The sequence below is a fragment of the Saimiri boliviensis genome, chromosome 8 (assembly GCF_048565385.1).
Source record: "Saimiri boliviensis isolate mSaiBol1 chromosome 8, mSaiBol1.pri, whole genome shotgun sequence".
Lineage (NCBI taxonomy): Eukaryota > Metazoa > Chordata > Mammalia > Primates > Cebidae > Saimiri > Saimiri boliviensis.
Genome location: NC_133456.1, coordinates 72,322,132 through 72,347,136, shown reverse-complemented (window position 1 = coordinate 72,347,136; position 25,005 = coordinate 72,322,132). Strand labels below are relative to the sequence as shown.

The window sequence follows — 25,005 nt, the reverse complement described above, 5'->3', positions numbered from 1 at the left end:
ACTGAAGTTGAATCACTTCTAACTGTCCTAACATAAAATCCAAGAGTAATGATTATATATCGTAGGATTCTGTTTTATTCTATCCTTATTGCACTTTACCTGTTTTATACTTTCCCTTTGCTTGAACGTGCTTGCCTTTTTCAAGGCTTCTTAGCCCAATAGACATAGATTATGTTTTTGCACTTTGAAACAGAAAGGGAAAACAGCATGAAAAGCTAATTGCTAAGACATTTAGTCCCAATAAATAAAGGGTAACTTCAACGTCTACTAGAACGTGCATTTATCTGAAAGAATTAGCAAGCTAGCAGTTTTGCCTGTATTACATATCCTATTTGCAACCAAATGGCTTTTAGCTTAATTAGATATATCTGATATTCTCATTAGAGACTGTTAACCCAATAAAAGCATTATTTCTTGAGCTTGGAGAAATACTTATCTCAGGTAGAGAGCTGATGGCCTTAAAGGAAATATGTTACTCCAGCTGATATTGGCAAGTAAAACAAAATGGCAGGCAAGATGTTAGTGTAGCATAAATAAAATGCTGGATACCCATGTAATCTATTTCTAGAGTGAATGTCATGTCCCTCTATTTCATTAATTCCTTTTTTTTTAAAAAAAAAAAAATAGAGACAGGGTCTTACTCTGTTGCCAAGGCTGGAGTGCAGTGGCAAGATTGTGGCTCACTGCAACTCCAACTCCTGGCTGAAGTGATTCTCTCACCTGAGCCTCCAAAGTAGTTGGGACTACAGGCGCATGCTACCACATCCAGTGAATTAAATGTAATCCAGTGAATTAAATTGTTTTTTTTTTTTGTAGAGACAGGGTCTCACAATGTTGCCCAAGCTGGTCTCAAACTGATGCGCTTAAGCCATTCTCCTGCCTTGGCCTCACAAAGCACGAAGATTACAGGCATGAGTCACAGTGCCCAGCTTCATTAATTCTTTAGGAAATCTGATTTTCTGCTATGATGCAATAATAATTATTTGTTACTTTAGTATTAATTCTCATCATTTGCTTGTATTAAAGTGTGAGGACCAAATTATCCTTTTTACAATGGTAATACATTTTTTAAATAATCATCTTCTATTATCATTAGAGAAAATATCGTATTAAAAGTTCATAGTCTTAGCCGGGCGCAGTGGCTCAAGCCTGTAATCCCAGCACTTTGGGAGGCTGAGGCGGGTGGATCACGAGGTCGAGAGATCGAGACCATCCTGGTCAACATGGTGAAACCCCGTCTCTACTAAAAATACAAAAAACTAGCTGGGCGTGGTGGCGCGTGCCTGTAATCCCAGCTACTTAGGAGGCTGAGGCAGGAGAATTGCCTGAGCCCAGGAGGCGGAGGTTGCGGTGAGCTGAGATCGCGCCATTGCACTCCAGCCTGGGTAACAAGAGCGAAACTCCATCTCAAAAAAAAAAAAAAAAAGTTCATAGTCTTTTATTTATGTTAAAGATAAAATAATGATAAATCCACAGGATAGGGCTGGGCACAGTGGTTCACGCCTGTAATCCCAGCACTTTGGAAGCCAAGGTGGGCAGATCATGAGGTCAAGAGTTCGAGACCAGCCTGGCCACTAAATAAAGACTAACAGAGTTTATAACAAAGAATGTTAAAGGAGAAAAGCAAGATGAAAAATTGTACATTAGGTATGTTCAATACTATCTAAAAAATGTGTCTAGAAAGAATATACCAAAACGTTAAACATAGTTGTCTCCAAATTGTGTGGCACTTTTTTGCCAATGTAGTTTGTTTATATTAAATACACACTTTGGGAGACCAAGGTGGGAGGATCACTTGAGCCCAAGAGTTTGAGACCAGCATGGGCAACAAAGTGAGACCCTGTCTCTATAAAAAATAAATAATAGGCCAGGCGCAGTGGCTCATGCCTGTAATCTCAGCACTTTGGGAGGCCGAGGCGGGTGGATCACGAGGTCAATAGATCGAGACCATCCTGGTCAACGTGGTGAAACCCAGTCTCTACTAAAAATACAAAAAATTAGCTGGGCATGGTGGCACGTGCCTGTAATCTCAGCTACTCAGGAGGCTGAGGCAGGAGAGTTGCCTGAACCCAGGAGGCGGAGGTTGCAGTGAGCTGAGATCAAGCCATTGCACTCCAGCCTGGGTAACAAGAGTGAAACTCTGTCTCAAAAAAAATAAATAAATAAAAATAAATAAATAAATAATAATTGGCATAGTGATCCACGCCTGTAGTTCCAGCTACTCAGGAGGCTGAGGCAGGTAGGTTGCTGGAGTCTGAGAGATCAAGGCTGCAGTGAGCTACAATTGCGTCACTACACTCTAGCTTGGATGACCAGAGTGAGAACCTGATTTAAAAAAAAAAAAGAAGAAAGAAAGACAAAGAGAGAAAGAGGAGAGAAAGAAAAGAAAAGAAAAAAGGAAAGGAAAGGAAGGTGGGTGAGAATTATGAGATACCCCCATTTTGACTTTCCAGAGTAGCAAAGATTTACAAAATCTAATATAAACAAACTACATTGGCAAAGAAGTACAGAAATAGGCACTTTCATATTTTTGTTGAAGTATAAATTGAAAAGCAATTTTTATAATACCTATAGAGATTAAAAATGCACATATCCTATAACTGAGCAATTCTACTTCTAGTAATTCAAACTATAACAGTATATGTGTACAAAGACAATGTACAAGAACATTTACTGAGTATCATTTGCACTGGCAAAAAAAGTGAATTGGAAGCAACCTCTAAGTATCCATAAGGAGATGGATTAAATAAATTATGGTATATCCATAAATAGGACACTATGTAGCTCTTTCAAAAGAACAAGTTTGAAATTTTCTATAATAGTATTAATAATGAGATCTCTATGTGATGATATAGAACAATTTCCAAGACACTTTTAAGTAGGAAATGCAAGGTACAGAAATGTGAGTGCTGTGACCTACTATCTGCGTAAAAGAAGTAGGGAGGCATACACACACAACTATACAAAGAATATTTCTTTTTTTTTTTTTGAGATGGAATCTCGCTGTCACCCAGGCTGGAGTGCAATGGTGCCATCTTAGCTCACTGCAACCTGTGTCCTAGGGTCAAGTGATTCTCCAACCTCAGCCTCCCCAGGTGCCCTCCCCCACGCCCAGCTAATTTTTGTATTTTGGTAAAGATGGGGTTTCACCATGTTGGCTAGGCTGGTCTCAAACTCCTGACCTTATGATCTGCCCACCTTGGCCTCCCAAAGTGCTGGGATTACAGGGGTAAGCCACCGCATCAGACCAAAACACTATTTCTTAAGAAAAGAATATATTTAGAACTCCCTTGGTCTTCTCATTTGTTTTCAACAGGAACTTGAGCCTTGCCCTCATTATGGCAATTAGATTCCTAGATTCATTATACAGTAACTGATTATCAGGTAAGAGATAGTAGAAAATATTAGAAGAGACAAGTACTTAATTAATGGCTGATTCCAACCTCAAAATGATGAACTTATTAAGTCTTAGCTGTCTCTATTGCTCAGTGGAGTTTGGCAAACGGCATCAGTTTTTTTCATAGACATGAACAACTTGCCATGTATGGTCAACATATCAGAAGACACTTGCCCAGTTTAACACCATCCATGTTTCCTCTTGGGAACCTCATTTTGTAGGCAGTCCAAGCCTACAAAAATGGAAAACTAGCATCTATCAGGGGAAATGACTCTTTCCAGGGAATCATTATGGTAGGTAGTAACGATGTGGATCAAGACAGGATGCAAAATCAGCAGCATCAGAACCACACTGCCAAGCAATCGTGAGTTTAAAAGTCTGGTATTTAGGCTGGTATGGGAAATATGGAAATCACTATTTAGAGAAAAGCAGGGGCAAGAAACAGTAATTAGGTGTACTAGAGATCAGAATCAGATTGTTAAACAATAGTCAGGAATGTGAAACATCAGTCAGAGGCTGTAAATATCATAGTTGATTCATTGATTCATGAGTTGGGATGAGGGTGGGGCAGAGAGGCCCATCACAAGCAGAAAAGTAAGTTCCTTTTCTCCAGATGAACAGGGTTGAAGCCTAGCACTCGGCATACTGAGATGGTACATAAAGGTAACTCAAAGATTTATTAGATGAAATTTAAGACCTGCTTAAGTTAGCTACCGTATTAATTCTCTATAGAGCTCAAAAGTACTCCTGAGCCCAAACATGCATGTAAGTATTAACATGAACTCTTTTTACCTCAAATGTTTTCCACACTAAGATTAAATTTTTGACCTAGAAACAAGTTTCCAAATCATGCTGGGGACTCAGGAAAAGGGCCGAAGGAAGAGAGGAGGAAAGAGAGGAAATTAAGAATGCTAAAGGCAGCTTGGCATAGTGACTCATGCCTGTAATCCTAGCACTTTGGGAAGCTGAGGTTGGGATCTCTTGAGCCCAGGAGTCAGGGACCAGCCTGAGCAATATGGGAAACCTCATTTCTACAAAAAATAAGCCAGGGATGGTGATGCATGCCTGTGGTCCCAGCTACTTGGGAGGCTGAGGTGGGAGAATCACCTGAGCCTACGAAGTGGAGGCTGCAGTGAGCCATGATCGTGCCACTACACTCCAGTCTGGGTGACAGAGTAAGACCCTGTCTCAGAAAAAAAAAAAAAAAAAAAGATGCTAAGGGTACTCTGAATAAAGGCAGAGGATGTAGTGCAGTCTTAAATAGCATCATTATTTTTGAAGAATGTCTATTTTAAAATTTTTAATTAATAAATTTTTTTTTGAGTCAGGGTATTGCTCTGCTGCCCACGCTAGAATGCAGTGGCTTGCTCACTGTAACCTCAAAATCCTAGGCTCAAGTGATCCTCCTGCCTCAGCCTCCCAAGTAGTTGGGACTACAGGTGCATGCCACAATGCCTGGCTAGTTTTTTTTTTTCTGTATCAACAGAGTGTCATTATGTTGCCCAGGCTGGTCTTGAACTTCTGGGCTCAAGTAATCCTCGTGCCTCAGATTCCCAAAGTGCTTGCTTACAGGTGTGAGCCACTGCGCCTGGCCTACGACCATTGTTTCTATGCTTTACTCCTTCTGTGGTTAGTCTCTACCATGTTTTCCACACACCTAAGGCTTTACAATTGGCAAGGCAGATTATCAAAGCTTTCATGCTCTTAAATTGGCCTATTCCTCTTTCTGGGAAAATACCACCACACTGTTTTTAATATGAGTTTTCGGGTTTTCTCTGTCATCTAAGAGACATGTGTGTATACAGGGAGAATTTCTATTATGGGTTGAGCTCTGGACAATACTTGGCACAGAACAGATATTAAAGGACCACTGGCTGATATGGAGAGTATAACTTAACTGTACATTGGAGGGATTAGACTGCCACCACCCCAAACCAGAGTTCATCTCTGCATCAGTAATGGTGGGAGACCCAGATACGCTGTGACTCCTAATATGATGCAATATAATATACACATTACATAGGATTAATTCTAGCTATAAATATTTAACTTATATTCATCAAACTGAAACTCATGGAACCAACTTCCAGTTTGCAGGAAACGCAGCTAAATGATGCCAGAAGGAAGCAATGAGACTGATCCAAAAGGTAGAATATTTTTCTGGACAATCTCCTCATTGACAAATCAGAATCATGAAAAAGAAACTGTTTTGAAGTAAAAGAGATTTCATAGAAATAACCAGATATAATGAGTAATCCCAGACTGGATCCAGGCCTATTAGAGAGCAGTTTGCAGTTTGGATGACTGGGGGAGTCTGAAAACGGATTGGGTATTAGATGAGATGAATTATCATTAAGTGTGCTAATGTTATTTTGCCTGTTATTTTAAAAAGATGCACAGTCAAGTAAAAAACACATGTAAAAATTTAAAAAGAAATGTACACATACAATAAAAAATAAATAGAACATATAAAATTTGAAAAAGGAATATGAATGAATGAAAGAGAAAATTCTGGGCTGGTTTGGTAGTCAAAAGCATGCATGGTAATTAAAACCATGAAAATAGATGAGATAAGGTCACCTAGGCAAGTACATAAGGGAAGACAAAGAGATGTGAATCATGCAGATAACATTTCAGACTAGATGTAGGAGTAAGAACAATTAACTTGAAAAAGCGTAAGTGGAGAAATAGGAGGACCATGAGAGGAATGGCATTCCAGAAGCCAACAGAGGTACTTCAAGATGGATAAGGCAATTAATAACATCAAATTTCAAAGAGCTCAAGCTGGATAAAGACTGAAGAGAGGCCAGCAAATAACAAATAGAAGGTCAGTGATGACCTGATTGAGAGGAGTTTCAGTAGAGGTGACTGGAGCAGAAGTCAGAGGAATGAACTGCTGTTGAAGAAGTGGAGACATCATTCCTCTTTCAAAGAAGTTTGGAGTTTCTCAGAAAGATGAGAACCTGTACAAATAATACACATTGTTCAGATAATGAAATTCCTAGTGATTAATGCTAACATGCAGTAACAGATAAGTGAAAGATAGATCTAAGGGACGGAAGGTGATGGCAGAGTTATAAAATAAGAGATCCCTCATGTAATGCCCACATAAAATAAGTATCTGCTCTTATATTTTTAAGAGTCTGTAAATTCAGTAAACTATAGTTTGATTTTTATACTTGTCTCCTAAAGAAAGGTGATACTGCAATTTATAAACAGATGCTTCACTGTAGAAATAGATTTGTTCCCTGAAAAACTGGGTATAAAATACATTTTTGGAAATCAAACAATTCAGTAAATTAGGACAAGTGTCCCTTTAAAGGAGTGATGGATCCCTTAGGCTGCAATCTGATTGCATTCAGGTTATGTCTTTACAAAGATTAGTAAGAAATGACTTATCTTGATTTTACAACATATAATTCTTGGTTCCTACTCTGCAGGCTGGGTATTATCAGCCCCACCTGAACTCAGACCATTCTGTCTGCTACAGGGGCACTGGTCTTGGAAAAAGGAGTGATTTTTCCTTTAGAGGGATACTGTGTGTCCACCAAGTTCTTGAAGAGCTAATAATCACACAGCTCTGAAGCTGTTTAGTTTTCTTAATTAAGCTCAGCTCAGGGTCTTAATGATCCTTAAAGAAAAAAAAAAAAGAACTTAAAATCAGTATATTTATAGATTGAGATTTTATGTTTTCTGTCCTCTGTTAAAAGACTAGGAATAAAAATGTTTTAAACATTTATTTCTTTTAAAACAATTAATTTTAACTAAAGTCAACTTTAACTTTGAAGAAAAAAAGTCCTCTTACCTTTACAAATAAATATTATGCTTTTTGTAATAATAGTTATCCAATAGTATATCTAATTTATAGAAAGTTCAGACTTTCAGGTACTGGAGTTTTCTTAAAGTGGGGCAGGCCTACATTATACTGTATAAATAATAATAGCTAAAAATAATAATAGCTAATAATCATTAAGCACTTTCAATGTGCCAAGCATTATGCTGGTACGTAAGAATGACCACATTTAATAGTTTCAGTGGCAAAATCTGTGATGTAGTTTATCACCATCCTCATTTTACGTATGAGGAAATATATTAAATCTTGCTATATTCAAACCAGTATAAATTTTACAAACAAGCTATCTCACAATATGCTGAATTTTAATCATATTCCAAAACAATGATAGTCAAAATTTAAGGTAAAAATGTGGTTTGTGAGCTATGCTATAGTAAATTTACAGAAAAAAATGGAGATGGCTTAATAATAAACCAATAAACAAATAAAAATACTAATTTCACAACAATAAATATATTCAACATTACTGAACTATATAATCAAAAATGATTAAGACAGTAAAGTTTGTTATTTTTTACCACAATTTTAAAAAAATCAACACCATCATTACTTTTGTTAGGAAAATATTAAAAGGATAATTTACTGCAATATTTCTCAACAGGCATTTTTTGCTTATTCACAATAAAGTATAATTAACAGTATTCCTTCCACTATTAAGGCATGGAGATTATTTTTCTATAATTTATGAATTAAAATCTATAGGTGTTTTATAGAAATAATATATTGTAAGAAGACACAAATATACTACAGTATTTAACTGCATTCTACCCCCTAAACACATTTTCCAAATTCTCTATAATGACAATTTTCACATTCAGAAAAAATATTTTAAAATTGAGATTGACCTTAAATATAGTAACTGTGGCAATTAAATAAGATTTGAGGCCTGGATTTTATATCTGAGAATTCACTCAATGTATACCAGCTCATTTACTTCACCTCTATATTTCATGCTTCTGCGTTAGGACAAAGGTCAGTCTACAGATGTGCAAACATTTTTTTTTTTTTTTTTTTTTTGGGACAGACTTTCACCCTATTGCCCAGGCTGGAAAGCAGTAAGAGTATGGTTCACAGCAGCCTCAAACTCCTGGGCTCAAGCAATCCTCCCACCTCAGCCTCCTGAGTAACTGGGACTACAGGTGCATGCCACCATGCCTGGCTAATTATTTTTAGTAGCAATGAGATCTTGCTATGGTGCCCAGGCTGGTCTTGAACTCCTGGGCTCAAGCACTCCACCACTTTGGCCTCCCAAAGTACTGGGATTACAGGTGTGAGCCCCTGTGCCCAGGAGCAAATTGATTTTTTAAGTAGAGGCAGTCCAAGAGAACCTACTAAAGTCTTAGCTACTCTGTATCCAAAGACTCTTTGGGAAGAAAAGTGAAATGGTTTGGGGCCCTACAAAACTTAAGAGAAATTCGTAGAAACATGTTGAGAAATGCACAGTTGCAAAGATCCTTTGCTACACTGTTTGACAGCACAAAACAACAATAACAAAAAATGCTACTACTGTCGAATCTAGAATTCACTAGATTTACACAATCCAAAATAAGTCTAAAATTATATAAAGCCACAGGCGGACAGTGCATACTACACTGAGATTGTATTCAGGAGGTTTAAAGATGTATTGACAACTTTTGCCAACGATATTTGCAAACAGTCTTCTCACCTGCGTGGCCTCGTCCTTGGGGACATCATTTCATTCCCAAGAATGTGGTACCGCCTTGCTTCATGCAACAGCTGATAACACTCGGGAGAATTCTGGATCAGTTGGTCCACTTCAACTGTTTGAACAAAGTAGTTGGGATGCAGTAGCGGGAGTCTCACGTGTGTCAGGAGCTCGTGTAACAGTGGTCTCCTCAGATCAACGGCACGATAGACCCAACGCATGACGGCTTCAAAAACCATCTCCTCTTTACCAATAACAAGTTCATCACTACAAATATAATCAATAAGTTCATCTTTGTCAAGCTCAAGAAATTCTTCATGCTGCGACACATCCTCAAAAGTCTGCAATGCAAAATTTTTGCATTTTGTGAAGAGTGTTTTGAGAGAATGGGTATCAGCAAAGCGCTGGATTCCTAAGCAATTACAAGGATCGAGCTGCTCCTCTAAAAACTTGGCACATGCATCACGGAGAACACTAATCTGAAAGAGGCTCGATGTTTCAAAGAGATACTGTACATTCTCTGTAGTGATCTTCACTTTTCCAGTATAAACATACTGCAAAAAACATTCCATAGCTTCAGCTAAAATACCATTGATCTCAACCAACATTTCTCGGCTTTCCCTGTGGTCATTACAAAACATAGCTCTGAAGTAGCTACTACAGGCTGAGAGCACAGCTCTATGGCAAGGAAACTCTTTTCCTTCCACACAAATGATAACATCTGTGAATAAGCGGCTATCTCGAAATTCATTAAATATCTGGAGTATGTTTTCAGCATGGGATGATCCTGACGAGAAGTCAAAAAACTCATGACCTGTCAGAGATTTGGGGTCCATTTCAAAAACTTTACGCTTCGTTGCTGGGGAATCACGCACCCCAAGATCCTCTCTGTTTAGTCTGCGTCCCAATATTAGTACCATTGTTACATCAGTTGACTATATAATTGCTGAGAAATGACTGTTAGGGATCTTCTTTATATGGCTAAAAGTAAAAAAAAAAACAATGGAAAACATTTCAATGTGCAAAAAATTCAGTATTCAAATTGCAAAATTTCATTCTGATAGAAACACTACAACAAAATCACGTAATCAATGTATTTCACATAGGGTATACAACACTATCTCATGTTAATAAAAACTGATAAAAATTTGCATTTGTACAACTAGAACATTAGGGGTAATTTGCAATAGTACTCCTTAAGCTCCCCTTCTTTAGCTGAAAGGATACTATGTACTTAGTGAGTTTCTAATAACCTCTGTTTCCTCCCCATTTACAGAGCTGAGTTTCACACTATGGACTGCAGAGTTCAGTCAGAATGGTGTAGGACAGAATTTGACTACAGTTAGAATTCTAACAGAGTCATCTTTCTTTTTAAAATCTTTTTTTGTTTTTGAGACAGGGTCTCACTCTGTCACCAAGGTTGGAGTAAAGCAACATGATCATAGCTCACTGTAACCTCAGACTCCTAGGCTCAAGTGATCTTCCTGCCTCAGCTGTGAAAAGCTGTGAGTAGCTGTGACTATGTGTGCATACCATCATGCCTGGCTATTTTTTTTTTTTTTTTTTTACTTTTTGTAGAGATGGGATCTTGAACTCCTAGCCTCAAGGGATTCTCTCACCTCAGCCTCTCAAAGTACTGGGATTACAGGCATGAGCCACCATGGCTGGCCAAATAATTATTATCTTAATAAAGAATTCCTAGAGAGAAATTTAGCTGTATCTATCAATACTCTTTAAAGATATGTATATTGTTTGACCAGCAAGTCTATTTTTTTTTTTTTTAGCACTCTCTCCTAAGGAAATAATGAGAATTATGTGGCAAGGTTGATCTATACAGATACCCAATGTTGTATTAATAGAAAATACTAAAAACAACCTAAATACCCTATAGGAGGGAACTGGTTAAACCACAGTACATCTTCTGGATAGAATACAGTTTATTCAGTCATTAAAAATTATATAGATTATTTAATGACATGAGGAAGTAGTAACCACACAGTAAGTTAAAAAGCAGATCACAAAACATATGCCAACAGAAAAACAAAATGTATCAGTGAATCTACATATGCCAAAATGTTAAGTGATTTATCTTCATTTCCACCAAAATTTCTATTATAAAATGTAGTATTCATTTAAAAAACGTTCATGCATTTTTTTTTGTTTTTGTTTTTGTTTTTTTTCTTTTTTTTTTGAGACAGAGTTTCACTCTTGCTACCCAGGCTAGAGTGCAATGGCGCAATCTCTGCTCACCGCAAACTCTGCCTCCTGGGTTCAGGCAATTCTCCTGCCTCAGCCTCCTGATTAGCTGGGATTACAGGCATGCGCCACCATGCCCAGCTAATTTTTTGTATTTTTAGTAGAGACAGGGTTTCACCATGTTGACCAGGATGGTCTGGATCTCTTGACCTCGTGATCCACCCACCTCGGCCTCCCAAAGTGCTGGGATTACAGGCTTGAGCCACCGCGCCCGGCCTCATGCATGTTATCTAGGTTTCATTCTCTGTCACATCCCAAAACCCCCTCAGAAATGACTAACAGCAAGTAACTGATGAATAGAGGCACTCAGCTATAGCCATCAATTCTCTCTTTCTCCCTGCACCTTCTTTTGGAGGCAGGGTCTCACTCTGTCACCCAGGTTGGAGTACAATGGCGCGATCCTGGTTCACTGCAACCTCCAGCTCCTGGGTTCAAGAGATTCTCCTGCCTCAGCCTCCTGAGTAACTGGGACTACAGGCACGCACGACCATGCCCAGCTAATTTTTGCATTTTTGGTAGAGATGGGGTTTTGCCATGTTGCCCAGGCTGGTCTTAAACTCCTGGCCTCAAGGGATCTGCCTACCTTGGCCTCCCAGAGTGCTGGGATTACAGGCATGAGCCACGGCGTCTGGTCCAAATCTCTGTAACATTAATTTTAAGGTGATTCTTCTACTCTCTTTCCACATCTCCAGAAGTTAATACATGATTCAAAATGTGTGAGTAATTGGTTTAAGACCACTCATTGTAACTCTCATCTATTGCCACACCCTGAAAATTTCACACACATCCCTTATAACATTCCCAGCTTCTTGAAATATTTCAGGTCAGATGTTCAGGCCTGAGTATGGCAGCAAAAAGAAGGCAGCTAAAGGAGATCAGAGAGAATATAATCCGAAAAATCAGATGCCATCCTACATTTGCAAGCCACAAATAAAAGAGACTCGAAAGCTAACAATCTTAAGACTGCATTTTGTGTACCCTGTCACATATAAAATTGTACCCCACTTTTTAAGTCAAGTGACAAAGAGAACTAAAATATGTAATATCAAAATCAAAAAGCAACTCATTATCTTACATACGGCAGTCTCTTTTCATGTTCTTATTTATCTCCATCCTCCCTTCTTAATCACTGTAATGCCCAGATATCCTAGTTCTAATACTCACCAGATACTTCCAACTTTCATGAATTCTCTCACTGAATTTACTTAATATTGTAGCTTCTGCCATCATCATCATCAACAAATATTTATTATATGCCCACTATTGTCAAGCTACTATACTAGGCCTAGGGTTTACAGAGATATAAGATGTAAGATACTGCTACGGGAGTTTTTTGTTTTTGCTTTTTTGAGACAGGGTCTCCTTGTGTCACCCAGGCTGGACTGGAGTGCAGTGGCATGACCTTGGCTCACTGCAACCTCTGCCTCCTGGGTTCAAGCAATTCTTGTGTCTCTGGGATTACAGGTACATGCCACCATGCCTGGCTAATTTTTATATTTTTTTAGTAGAGACAGGTTTTGCCATGTTGGCTAGGCTGGTCTCGAACTCCTTTGATTGAGAGATTCTCCCGCCTCGGCCTCCCAAAGTGCTGGGACTGCAGGCGTAAGTCATTCCGCCCAGGCTGTTTTGTTTTGTTTTGTTTTGAGACGGAGTCTTGCTCTGTCGCCAGGCTAGAGTGCAGTGGCGTGATCTTGGCTCACTGCAACCTCCACTTCCCGGGTTCAGGAGATTCCCCTGCCTCAGCCTCCTGGGACTATAGGCACGTGCCACCACACCTGGATAATTTTTTGTATTTTAGTAAAGATGGGGTTTCACCATATTGGCCAGGATGGTCTCGATCTCTTGACCTCATGATCCGCCCACCTCGGCCTCCCTAAGTGCTGGGATTACAAGTAGGAGCCACTGTTCCCAGCTATTTTTTTATTAAATAGAATTGCAAAAAACATATTCAAACAAGATAAATAATAACATAAGGCAGCACGGACAATATGTCACATCGGTACAGACAGCCTTGTTACTCCTTAAACTTCTATTACATTTTAAAAAATCTCTTCAAATCTACTAGCACTTAACCTTCCTGAAGCCTAGGTGATAAGATTTTCTCTGGGCAGATGTATGCCAGGTTATTCTGATCATTCAGGGAAAAATACCTGGCTATAACAACATCTGAAGGACACCTAAATGCTTGCATGCTATCCAGGACCTTTTCTGTTTCTCTGTCTATCCCCCAGTTATGCAGGTAAAGTCAAAAAAATCCAAGCAATTTTATCAGTCAAATGGAAGGAAGACTAAAGTAAAATAAATATTATTTTTAATTGAAATCACTACAGAGTGGAGAGTCAGAGGCACTGTGTTGATATCTTTTTCGGTTTTTGTTTTTTTCAGATGGAGTCTTGCCCAGGCTGGACTGTAGTGGCACAATCTCGGCTCATTGCAACCTCTACCTCCCAGTTTCAAGCTATTCTGCCTCAGCCGTCTGAGTAGCTGGGACTACAGGCACATGCCACCATGCCTGGCTAATTTTTATATTTAGAAGAGATGGGGTTTCACTATGTTGGCCAGGCTCGTCTCGAACTCCTGACCTCAAGTGAGCCCATCTGCCTTGGCCTTCCAAGGGTTGGGATTACAGGCGTGAGCCACCCTCATTTTTAAGTTAAAAAAAGAAAACAGAAAATTTCAAATGTACAAATATACATGCATTTTCTAAACATATAACAAAGCTTTGTGAGGTAATATAATAGTTATGGCAATGGAAGTTCATGGAGAAGGCCTATTTAAATGAACACACATAAAAGTAAAGGTAACACATGACAAGGCTGACTAACGGCTGGTTTTGGAATAAATGTCAACAAAGTAACTCCCGCCAACTTAGTTAGGAAAATTAGTTTCTCTTAAATTTGAGGAAATATTTTCTGCTACATATATGTTATGGCCCAAACAAGCTAGATTTTTAACTTTAATCCATTTACGTTTTGCAGATTTTAGGTAACCGAGTTGCCTGAGAAGAAAATAAAAGCTCTATTTCCTTTTGTTAATTTTAATACCTAAATGAATAAAAATATATTTGAGTTTAAAATATTTTATTAGTTTTAAAATTTATTATCACTAACTAAAAAAAGGGATTTCTTCTTTTAAGACTTTTCTGATTACTCAGAGAAGTCATATTTGCCTCACTGCTGATCATCCAGCTTGGGTCACAGTTGCCCAAGTGTATGTGCGCGTGCCTGGATGCATGCACACACACACACAGCTTCACATTTACAACGCCATTTATAATGCACAGAATGACTTCCAAATTCCAGGCTCCCACACATGAGCAGCAGCATCTCTATCAAATACGCTTTTAATTTGAAGTTATCTCAGTAACAGTTCTATAAACGGAAACCTATCCCCCATGGCAAGATAGACCACTACTGTGCCTGAATGTCAATTTTTTGTTGTTGTTCAAATTTCAAAAAGTTCAATGTATGTAATATCACAAGTACTTAAAAAACGGAACATTTCAATTATGATAAACATAAACTGTGATGACATGGACTATAACTCGTATTTTAATCTTAATGTCTTACTAATCTAGATTCAAATTATGGTTGAATTGGCCACAAGTCAGGTACCCAAATCAAGAACCAGCTTACCTAATTTAAATTCTATTATTCATTCCAGCTTATCTAATTTAAATTCTTATTACATTTCTGGTTCAAAAAATTCACACAAGTGGTTGTGACTTTGACTAGTGATACAATTATTGGTATTAACAATGACAAAAATTATGAGGTTCTTCCTGCATACATTTTCATTTTCTCAATGTTTAAATGAAAATTTGTTCAGAATACAAAACAAAATAGTACATTATAAGAACTAAGAATTGCCGGGTGCAGTGGCTCAAGCCTGTAATCCCAGCACTTTGGGAGGCTGAGGCGGGTGGATCATGAGGTCAAGAGATCGAGACCATCCTGGTCAACATGGTGAAACCCCTTCTCTACTAAAAATACAAAAAATTAGCTGGGCATGGTGGCGCGTGCCTGTAATCCCAGCTACTCAGGAGGCTGAGGCAGGAGAATTGCCTGAACCCAGGAGGCGGAGGTTGCGGTGAGCCGAGATCGCGCCATTGCACTCCAGCCTGGGTAACAAGAGCGAAACTCCGTCTCAAAAAAAAAAAAAAAAAGAACTAAGAATTTCCCTTTGTTAGAATGGACAAGTAGGAAAACACATATGAAAGTATACTTTGTTTTCTGTATCCAATGATCTTACTCTGTCTGGTATTTGGTTAGATAAATTTGGGGATTGTGAGTTAAGTATTAATATAAAGTTGATTAAACTTTGTATTGACACAAATTAATCTTTGTATCAACTGATCAATTCTGCCCCTATTTTCATAGTTGGCTTCTTGATTTGTTCACTGACCAAAGAGGTCTTCCTCTCCACTACTTTTACTCCATAAAAAATGGGAAATCCTGGATTAGAACACCTATAAAATCACTTTGTATTACACAGTCTTCAAGAGCAATGAGATACTTGTTCACTGCTCTGTATGTAAGAGAGACTCTCTCCCCTGCATCTTTCCAAACAGCCTTAGCCTGCTGCCTCCTGACTTTGGGCATCTTGACCTTCTCTGGACTGAGAACTCTTCCATTACCAGTCTCCACAACTGCACCAAATGTAAACACTTCCTATGTATAAATGATTTGCACCAGGGCATCTTAGGAGTGTGAGACGCATTCAGGATGTATCTTTTGGGCTTCCAGATGTAATTTACTAGCTTTTGCCTTTCCATTTTATACAATCAAGTATTTGATTTTAATCAGTAATGATTAAAAAGGTAAACAGAAATGGTATCATATCTCAAAGTACAGTGTCTAATATAGGTTCAAGATTGATCAAAATGAACTCATAATGCATAATCAAGCAAACAAAATACAGATTGAACCATTATAACATTTTTGCAAATATCATAGTAGAATTATTCCTATCAGGAAAAAGTAAACTAAGCAGGAATCTCTAGACAAAATAAGTAGGAAAAGCTTCTTTCCAAAGGAACATAATGACTGAAACTTGTATCTACATAAGTTAATGGATGTAAGTTGATCAGACAGGAATGAGGCTCTCAGGAAGAAGGCACAGAAAAGAGCAGGTGAATATTTAGTAACAGAAATGATTGTCACACTGCTGTCTTTTGTATTGTGCCTTGTTCCTCTGATTGGCTTAAGTGATCCCTGGTTAAAGAAAGGAAAATGGTTTAAATTCTGTAATAACAATGTTTAGATACTTTATAAATATTATAAATATACCTTTTTAGCATTTGCTTGATTAAAGCCCCAGTCAAAATATGTGTGTTGTTTTAATTTCCACACCTAAAATAAAGGAAGAATAGCGACATGTAAATCAGATGGTTGTCAGTTCATGTACAGCTGGCATTATTCACCAACATACTAAACAAAGTTTTTAGTAAATTTTAGTTTCTGACTGGAAGTTCATTTTTGTATAAAAAATAATTAGTGAATAACATCTCCTTAAAGCAAATTAACAATTTAATATTATTTTACATAACTAGTTTTCTTATTTATCAACTTTCTTACTTGACAATTTTATCCTGCAGTAAGATTTCTTGAGTGAAAAATGAGTAAAAGAAAATTCATGTGAATAGCAAGCTAATGGTAGCATGGATAAAACATATACTCTGTGATAATTCTGCATTGGATATTTGAAGAGTATCTAGTAACTGATGTTTCATCCAAGTTTGGGGACATTAAATAATTCTAAGATTTGGTCTATCAATGTTAGCAAAAATAAACCAGTTAAGTCCCTATGTATTAGCTAACAATGGAATCCGTTTGAGAAAAATTTCAAGAATTCTGCATAATTCATAAAAAAGTCCATTTAAAAAAATCCTTATGTAGATCTTCTACATAAAATCTCAAGCTTAGCAAATAATTATTTTTACCTTTTCATATATAAATGGATATTTCTTCTGCCTGGAATCTTATAGAAACTTAATCCTCATAGAAACCAACTAATTTGGCACAATTCCTTTTTTTGTGTGGAAGGGGAGAAGAGGAATGCATAAGAGAGAATACCAAAACCCTGAGCTGTGTACAGAATAGCAATAGTATTTAAACACAAGTGGTTCTGGTTTCTAGCCCAGATATCTTTAAATAGAACTTGTAAATTCTTAACAAGTTGAGACAAATTCAAACGTTGATTCCAAAACCAAATAGAAATGACTTTTTTTTTTAAAAAGTATGCATACAAATACATCTGTATACCCAGACTGTGTTAGGATCATGAAATGAGTGCTATCTGTGTTTCCTTACTTTCAGGAGTGAGCCTAACTTGTATGTGCCCTCAGTAAAAAAAATTTGCAACTAGGGCAAATTTGGGAATTGTTACTCCTAGCTAAGTAAGTCTTCCTTCCCAATGGACAATAAGATAATGAATCAATGTAGGGATTCAGGTCAATTCATGAAACATTTATAAAGCGCCTAGTCTATGTCTGTCACTGGATGGCAAATACTGGATTCAGATCCAATTTTAGACTCTGTGGGGTTGGTTAAGAGTAGAGTCAAACAAGAACCCCAAGATTGGTGCTAAAATAGACTCAAATTCTCAGCAGGTGCAGATTGGAATAGAGCCTCTCATAACCAATCTGTTCTAGAATTATACCTTATGGGGTAGAAAGCATAAGGCAATTCACCTGGGCATTTTCTATGGATTTTTAGGTATTACCAACCTAATTGATAAGGGTAAGGAATGGGAGAGAGAGAGTACAAAGGCTAAAGGAGACGTGCAATATCAGAATTAATATTGTTATTACACTACAGTGTGAGTGTACTGAAGAAAGCTTCTGTTTCCTCTAGAATACAGAATTTGAGACAAAGAGGTTACTCACAGCCTTAAAGCCAGTATGAATTAATGAGGGGCTTCTAAAATCTAGTATCAGAAAATGCAGGAACCAACAACATCCTGACTAGCACAGCCCTATGACCTGTAATAGTGAACTGCCACATGCTATGTTCTACAGTCCTCTGCCTTCTCATGTGTAACCCTGAAAGATCACAGCAGAAAAGAACCGGGAACCAAGAGGTTTATCTTGAAAAACATATGGTAACTCAAAATAACAAAAGTCAGAAAATAATTGCTATATAGTAAATATTTTATTTTTAAAATAACCAGAAAATTATATTTAATAAGGTACTATACAAAACCAAGCAATTTTTATACATTTCAGATATTTTCACTGTATAGTATCAAAAGCTAATTTATTTGATGACCACTTTTTAAAAACTATAAACTTGTACTACTGAAATTTCAGTTTAAAGCATTACTCTGCAGCAGTGGTTCCTGAGCCATGTTTTACAAATATAATGTTTAAAGTCCAGTCTTCAAGCTATTTTCAGTATTTCCAATTTCTTAATGGAACCACCAAGACCATATTTACCCAGCACCACAAGTTAACAGAAACCAGCGCAGCACGGTGGCTCACACCTGCGATCCCAGCACTTTGGGAGGCCGAGGCAGGCAGATCACGAGGCTCAGTTCAAGACCAGCCTGGCCAACGTAGTGAAACTCTGTTTCTACTAAAAATCCAAAATAATTAGCCAGGCGTGGTGGTGGGCACCTGTAATCGCGACTCTGGAGGCTGAGGTTGCAGTGAGCCGAGATGGCGCCACTGTACTCCAGCCTGGGTGGACAGCTCGAGATGCTGTCTCAAAAAAAAAAAAAAAAAGATAACAGAAACCAACGAAAATCCTGAGTTTCTCTGGCTAGAATGACAGCAGCTAGTGGTTCTCCCATGTTTACTAGAATGTCAAATGGGCGATACACTATGTAACTTTGCTTGATGAGAAAGAAATAAAACAGATAGCTGTTGATGACAAATTTAGGAGAGCTTAAACAATGTGTCAGACTAAACAATATGATTCTTTAACTAAAAAAGAATACTACTGTCTTTTAAATTATAGGAAAAAAGAAAACTGAATTTCTCCATCCCTCGACTTAAAACTTTTGGCTACTGATAATCCCCAACCCTAAAGGAAGAAAAAAACTTGCAAACCATCAGAGAACACCTGGTATACCAAGCTGCCACACTGAGTCTACCCATGCTTCTGACTAGACTTGATATATAAACTTAATGTTGTCTGGTTTTATCTTGCTAACATGTTTCTTTTAGGTATTTAATGCATTCGTTTTATTTTACAATCAAAATACCTATAGAGTTATGATATAGCTATGTTTTCTGTTAGCAAAATACCTATAGAGTTATGATATAGCTATGTTTTCTGTTAGCAAAATGGTTTTGGTTTTTTATTTTTTTAATCTATTTTTATTTTTATTTTTATTGAGATGCAGTATTGCTTTGTAGCCCAAGCTGGAGTACAGTGACACAATTTCTGCTCACTGCAACTGCGTCTCCCGGGTTCAAGCAATTCTCCTGCCTCAGCCTCCCAAGTAGATGGGATTACAGGAGTGTGCCACCACACCCAACTAGTACCTTTTGTAATTTTTTTCTTTTAGTAGATATGTGGTTTCACTATGTTGGCCAGGCTGGTCTCAAACTCCTGACCTCATGATCCACCTACCTTGGCCTCCCAAAGTGCTGGGATTACAAGCCTGAGTCACCGCGTCCAGCCAGGTTTTGGTTTTTTTAATTAAAATTAAATCTGTAAGGATGCGAGCAAGGCACTTGAACAAATTTGAGATCTAGTATTTTACATGACTTCTCTATGAATAAAAGCACATAGTCAGTGGTTTATATTTACCTTAGTGGTGACAGGAATTATTTACTGATTATTAATTATTTAAACTTTTAGAAACCTCAGTTAAGAGTAAAGCCCACTTTTTTTTTTTTTGAGACAGAGTTTCGTTCCTATTGCCTAGGTTGGAGTGCAATGGTGTGATCTTGGCTCATTGCAACCTCTGCCTCCAGGGTTCAAGCAATTTTCCTGCCTCAGGCTTCCAAGTAGCTGGGATTACAGGCACCTGCCTACACATCTGGCTAATTTTTGTATTTTTAGTAGAGACAGGGTTTCACCATGTTGGCCAGGCTGGTCTTGAACTCCTGACCTCAGATGATCCGCCGCCTTGGCCTCCCAAAGTACAGGGATTACTCATATGAACCTCTGTGTCAGGCCAAAGCCCACTTTTAAAACATCAGTTTAGTAGTCTTTAAGATGTGCCAAAAGTTGAAAAATTTTAACTCCAGGATGAATACAGGCAGAGTGCCAAACTCTTCAATTTAAAAGAGTCTGCTTAGCTATTGTTTTATTGTGTTTGGAGACAAGGTCTCACTATGTTGCCCAGTCTGGTCTCAAACTCCATGGCTCAAGAATTCTCCTGTCTCAGCCTCTGAAGTAGCTAGGATGACAGGCAAGCACTTAATATGTTTTTAATAGGAGAAAGAATAGGGGCTTTTAAATGTCAGGAGTTGTCAAGAGGCTACATACTCTCTAGTTGTTCTAGTCACACCAGAAATAAACACATACAAAAAAAGTATTTTTTGTATGTATACTTGTGAGGATATTTACTTTCCATTATATAGTCCACGCCCAAATATTTATTGAAAAATGTGCCCCAAATATCTAGAGAAAAGTATAGACAAAAATTTTGGTCACTTATTTAATAAATAGTATTTATTTTTCACAGGCTTGACCTTTAGGTTTTAATGAAATGGCGGAAAAACAAGGAAGTTAAAAAAAAAAAAGTTATTGAAGAAGCATAAAGGTTTAACAACTTGGACAAACGCCAGGCAAGTTTAAGTTAAGCTTGTAGTCAGTCCTAACTCAAAATATTATTTCTTCTTCCTGTTTAGAGATTTAAGTTGCTGGCTTTCTTTGAATAAGCAAGCCTTACTGAGTGATGGTTTTATTTTTCAAAAGGTTAGACGGTCGCATTTGATTTAGACACATTAAATACTCTCAATGCACAAGTGATGAGGCGCTTCTGATCACAGGAGCTACTCATTCCGGTAGGTGAAATTTCAAAAATATAGTAAGAATGCATAACCAATAAGAACTGTTCATATTTAATTCCTGCTTCACCCAGGGGAGCTCAAGCTTCCTTCTACAAAAATGTTAAGTCTTTGCTGGGCACGGTGGCTTACGCCTGTAATCCCAGCACTTTGGGAGGCTGAGGCGGGTAGATCACCTCAGGTCAGCACTTTCGAGACCAGCCTGGCCAACATGGTGAAACCTCGTCTCAATTAGCCAGGCATGGTGGCAGGCGCCAGTAATCCCAGTTACTCGGAAAACTGAGGCGGGAGAATCGCTGGAACCCGGGAGGCGGAGATTGCAGTGAGCAGAGATGGCCTGGGTGACAGAGAGACCACCCCGCTCCAGCTGGGGTGACAGAGTGAGACCCTGTCTCAAAATCAAAACAAAACAAGTGTATTAAGTCTTGGGTGATCCCACATTTGTAGGAATTCTGTATCTGCCGGAGAAGAAAATCTGACAAAACGCAAATACTCTTAGAAAAATCATTTCCAACACACTATGGCTAAAAATGATTGGTCTTGAAGATTTTATTATTGTCACCTTAATTTACAATTTTAAAATGACACAGTCGCAACCCACTTCTCAAACATTTTCAATTACCACGGGAATTAAAACATAGAAGTGTGTGACCTAGAATCCCGAAAACAAGGAAAATAACTCATCCAAGACGAGTATGGAGGGATCTTCACCTTTTAAGGGAGTATCTTCAAACTATCTTTTTTAAATAACAGAAATTTGCTTTTAAATCTCAACCAACAACAGGCAGATTTTAAATGTATTTTACGAACCTAATAAAAACCAACCTCTTAGCTGGAGGATCCAGTCTATCGCTGCAAATACAAGGACTTGATTTTTGAAAAGCTGCCCACAAGTGCAAGTGATTAATCATTACAGCCCACTAAAATCAACTGTGAACAGTTATTGCCTCAGGGGTGACCGTGGGGCCCAGTAAGACAGGGCACTGTGGTCTATATTTAGCTACCTAAATACGTTTACACAACTGGCTACAACGAATTCGCAGGACTTCCTGCGCACCACCGCGGCAGACAACGCCACACTAATTAAAGGGTGTTAATTGGCGGGGCTCGGTGGCTCACGCCAGTAATCCCAACACTTTCGGAGACCGAGGCGGGTGGATCATCTGAGCTCAGGAGTTTAAGCAGTCTGCCTAACGTGGTGAAACCCCGTCTCTACTAAAAATCCAAAAAATTAGCCGGGCGTGGTGGCGCGCGCCTGTAATCCCAGCTACTCCGGAGGCGGAGGCAGGAGAATTGCTTGAATCCGGGAGGAGCAGGTTGCAGTGAGCCGAGATCGCGCCATTGCACTCCAGCTTGGACAACAAGAGCAACACTCCGTTTCAAAACAAAACAAAAAAAGGGTGTTAATTTTCCGGTCCTCTGAGGGCGGGCCACGCTGCGAGCCCAGAACTGCCTGCAGGATCAGGCAGCAGCCACCGCAGCCACCAAAGCTCCCAGCCGCTCCCAGCCGGGGCGAGAGCGCGCACCTCCCGGACCCGCGCCGCCGGGCTCCACTCGGGCCGCAGCTGCAAGAGCAGCGAGAGCGCGCGTCCTACAGATCACCTTCAAGGGGGCGGGAAGAACGGCCCCAGGCGGGCCCACCTAGTGACAAGACGTCCGCCAATATAAACTCGAATTCGCTCTTGGGTCCCGCCCACAAGCAGCCGCAGGTGTCCAATCCCCGACGCGCTAACAGTCTTCGCCCCGGGCGTCCAGAACATGGGGGCGGGTCCATTAGGGACTAAATTAAGAAACCAAGGCCTGGAGTGGTAAGAAGGTGGGGAGGTGAGGCGGGGACTGCGCCCGCGGAACGCCCGCTCCCCCGCCCGCCCCGGCTCAACTGGGACCGCCGCTGCGGGCCGGGTGTCGCGAACGTGGTAAACAAAGGCTGGCGAGGGGCGGGGGCGGGGGTAACGGTCAGGTGACAGCGCCGACAGCATTTCGCAATCGCTTTAATGGGGCTTCGCTGGCCCGCGGCCCTGGGGACCCCAGCTTGACCCCGTCATTCCTCCCGGGGACAGAACCAACGGTCGTCCCACGGAACGGGAGGGCTGGATCCGAGGCGGTCGCACTCCCCCGCGCTTCCTGAAATAAAAAGCGGCGCCCCGTTCGCAGCCCGGCGGCAACAAGCAGGACCCGTCCGCCCAGCCGCGTCCCCCAGCGGCGCCCGGCCCCGCGGCGACCAGGCCACCGCACATGCGGCCACCCCCAGTCCCGGCAGCCACCCGCTCCCACCCCGCCCCCGCCAGGCCGCGCCAGCCGCGCCGCGGTTCCGGGCCGTGATGCAGGAAGCGCGGGCGCCCTCCCTCAGGGCTGTCGCCAACGAGCGGGGCAGGAAGACCCCCAGGTGAGCCCCGCAGGCCCCTCGCCTCAGAAAGGGGTCCTGCAGCGCAGCGGCAGCCTCTCCGCACACCGCCCGTCTGGCTGCGACAGGCCGGCCGCCGCTGGCTGCCCTCCCGCGGACACCCCCGGTCAGGACCGCCGCCGCCCCTCCGCCCCGAGGACCGGGCTCTGGCCGGTTCCGGAGCTGCCACCCCCGGTACCTCTCGGCGAAGGCTGGAGGCGGCCAGCAGCGGCGAACCCCGCGGTCCCTCAGCGGCCGGCGGCGCAGCGCACTCCCCGCGCCGGCGTCTGCTGCAGCCACCAACCTCTGGGGCAGCTCACAACAAAGGAAACATGTGACCGTCCGGGCCAAAACACTGAGCGTCACCGACCCCTGGCCAATCCGGGTGGGCGTCCTCCGCCGCGGGGCACCCCGGGAGATGTAGTTCCCGCTTCCCGGGGGCCTCCGGGGCCCCCTGGGGGTTCCGCCATCGGGGTGGGTGTCGGGCGCCCAGGAGGACGAGACCCACTCCAAGGGCTTCTGACGCAAAAACACTTGGTTTTAAGTAGAGACAGTTAAAGAAATGCATCTTGTGTAAAGACCCGAGTGAGAAGCCAGAGTCGTTTGTTTCTTGCCCTCAAAGGCCCCTGCCACGTCCCAAGGAAAAAAGCCCGCGACCAGCTTGGGTCCAAGCTTAGAGATCTTTTTATTTGATCCTTTGATATGCAATCGGAAATCAGGCTTGAGGGTCTGAAGGGTGGACGAGATGAAAACCCTGGTTCCTCGAAGGAGCAAGGAAAACCATCTCTTTTTTTTGAAAAATCTGTTACTGGTATCAAATCCTAGGTTATCTTTTTACATTAAACGCACAGGCACGTGGACCAAAGCTGTCACAAATCCGTCTTCCAAGGTAGATGGAGTCCCTAAAGGACATTATTTTGTCGTTTCGTGCCTGCAAGTTTTTTGTGTTGTTTTGTTTTGCTTGAGACAGAGTCTTGCTCTGTCGCTCAGGCTGGAGTGCAATGGCGCGATCTCAGCTCATTGCAACCTCTGCCTACTGGGTTCAAGCGATTCTCCTGCCAGCCTCCCCAGTAGCTGGGATTACGGACGCCCAGAACCTGTAATCTCAGCTTTTTTATAATATAATTTTTTTAAATCGAACCCGGGAGGAGCAGGCTAATTATAAAAAATTATATATTTTTTAGTAGAGACGGGTTGGCCAGGCGGGTCTTGAACTCCTGGCATTAAGTGATCTGCCCGCTTCAGCCTCTCAAAGTGCTGGGATTACAGGCATGAGTCACTGCACTCAGCCTGCAAGTATTATTTTAAAGGATGAGTATGCCTCCTGATTTTGCAACCACTTAACTAGTTTTTGGTTTCTGATACCAAATTTAAAAATCTGTATTTTCTATATGTCACGAATACAATCATGCCCCTATTAAATAAGGGTTGTGTTCCGATGACCAGAGGTGGAAACAATATGGAAGGCCTATATACAGGCCTTTTA

General features: G+C 40.5%; 1 protein-coding gene across 8 annotated transcripts in view; it reads right to left on the bottom strand.

Moving 5' to 3' along the window:
- Window positions 1-23,843, bottom strand: part of KLHL24 (kelch like family member 24) — a 51,020-nt gene extending 27,177 nt beyond the window's left edge. For 4 of the 8 annotated variants that reach the window (XR_012518846.1, XM_074404612.1, XM_074404615.1 and 1 more), the window contains exons 1-2: window positions 16,461-23,260; window positions 8,917-9,897 (exon numbers count right to left, since the gene is read on the bottom strand). Coding sequence is in view for 7 of the 8 variants with exons in the window: in XM_074404612.1 (XP_074260713.1) it covers window positions 8,917-9,836 (920 nt within the window). In the remaining variant the exon portion in view is untranslated. Of the gene's footprint in view, window positions 1-8,916; window positions 9,898-11,755; window positions 12,038-16,460; window positions 23,261-23,718 lie in introns of those variants that run through there. The other 4 variants (XM_074404614.1, XM_010337617.3, XM_074404613.1 and 1 more) reach the window with 4 other exon arrangements.
- Between the last annotated feature and the right edge of the window lie 1,162 nt (window positions 23,844-25,005).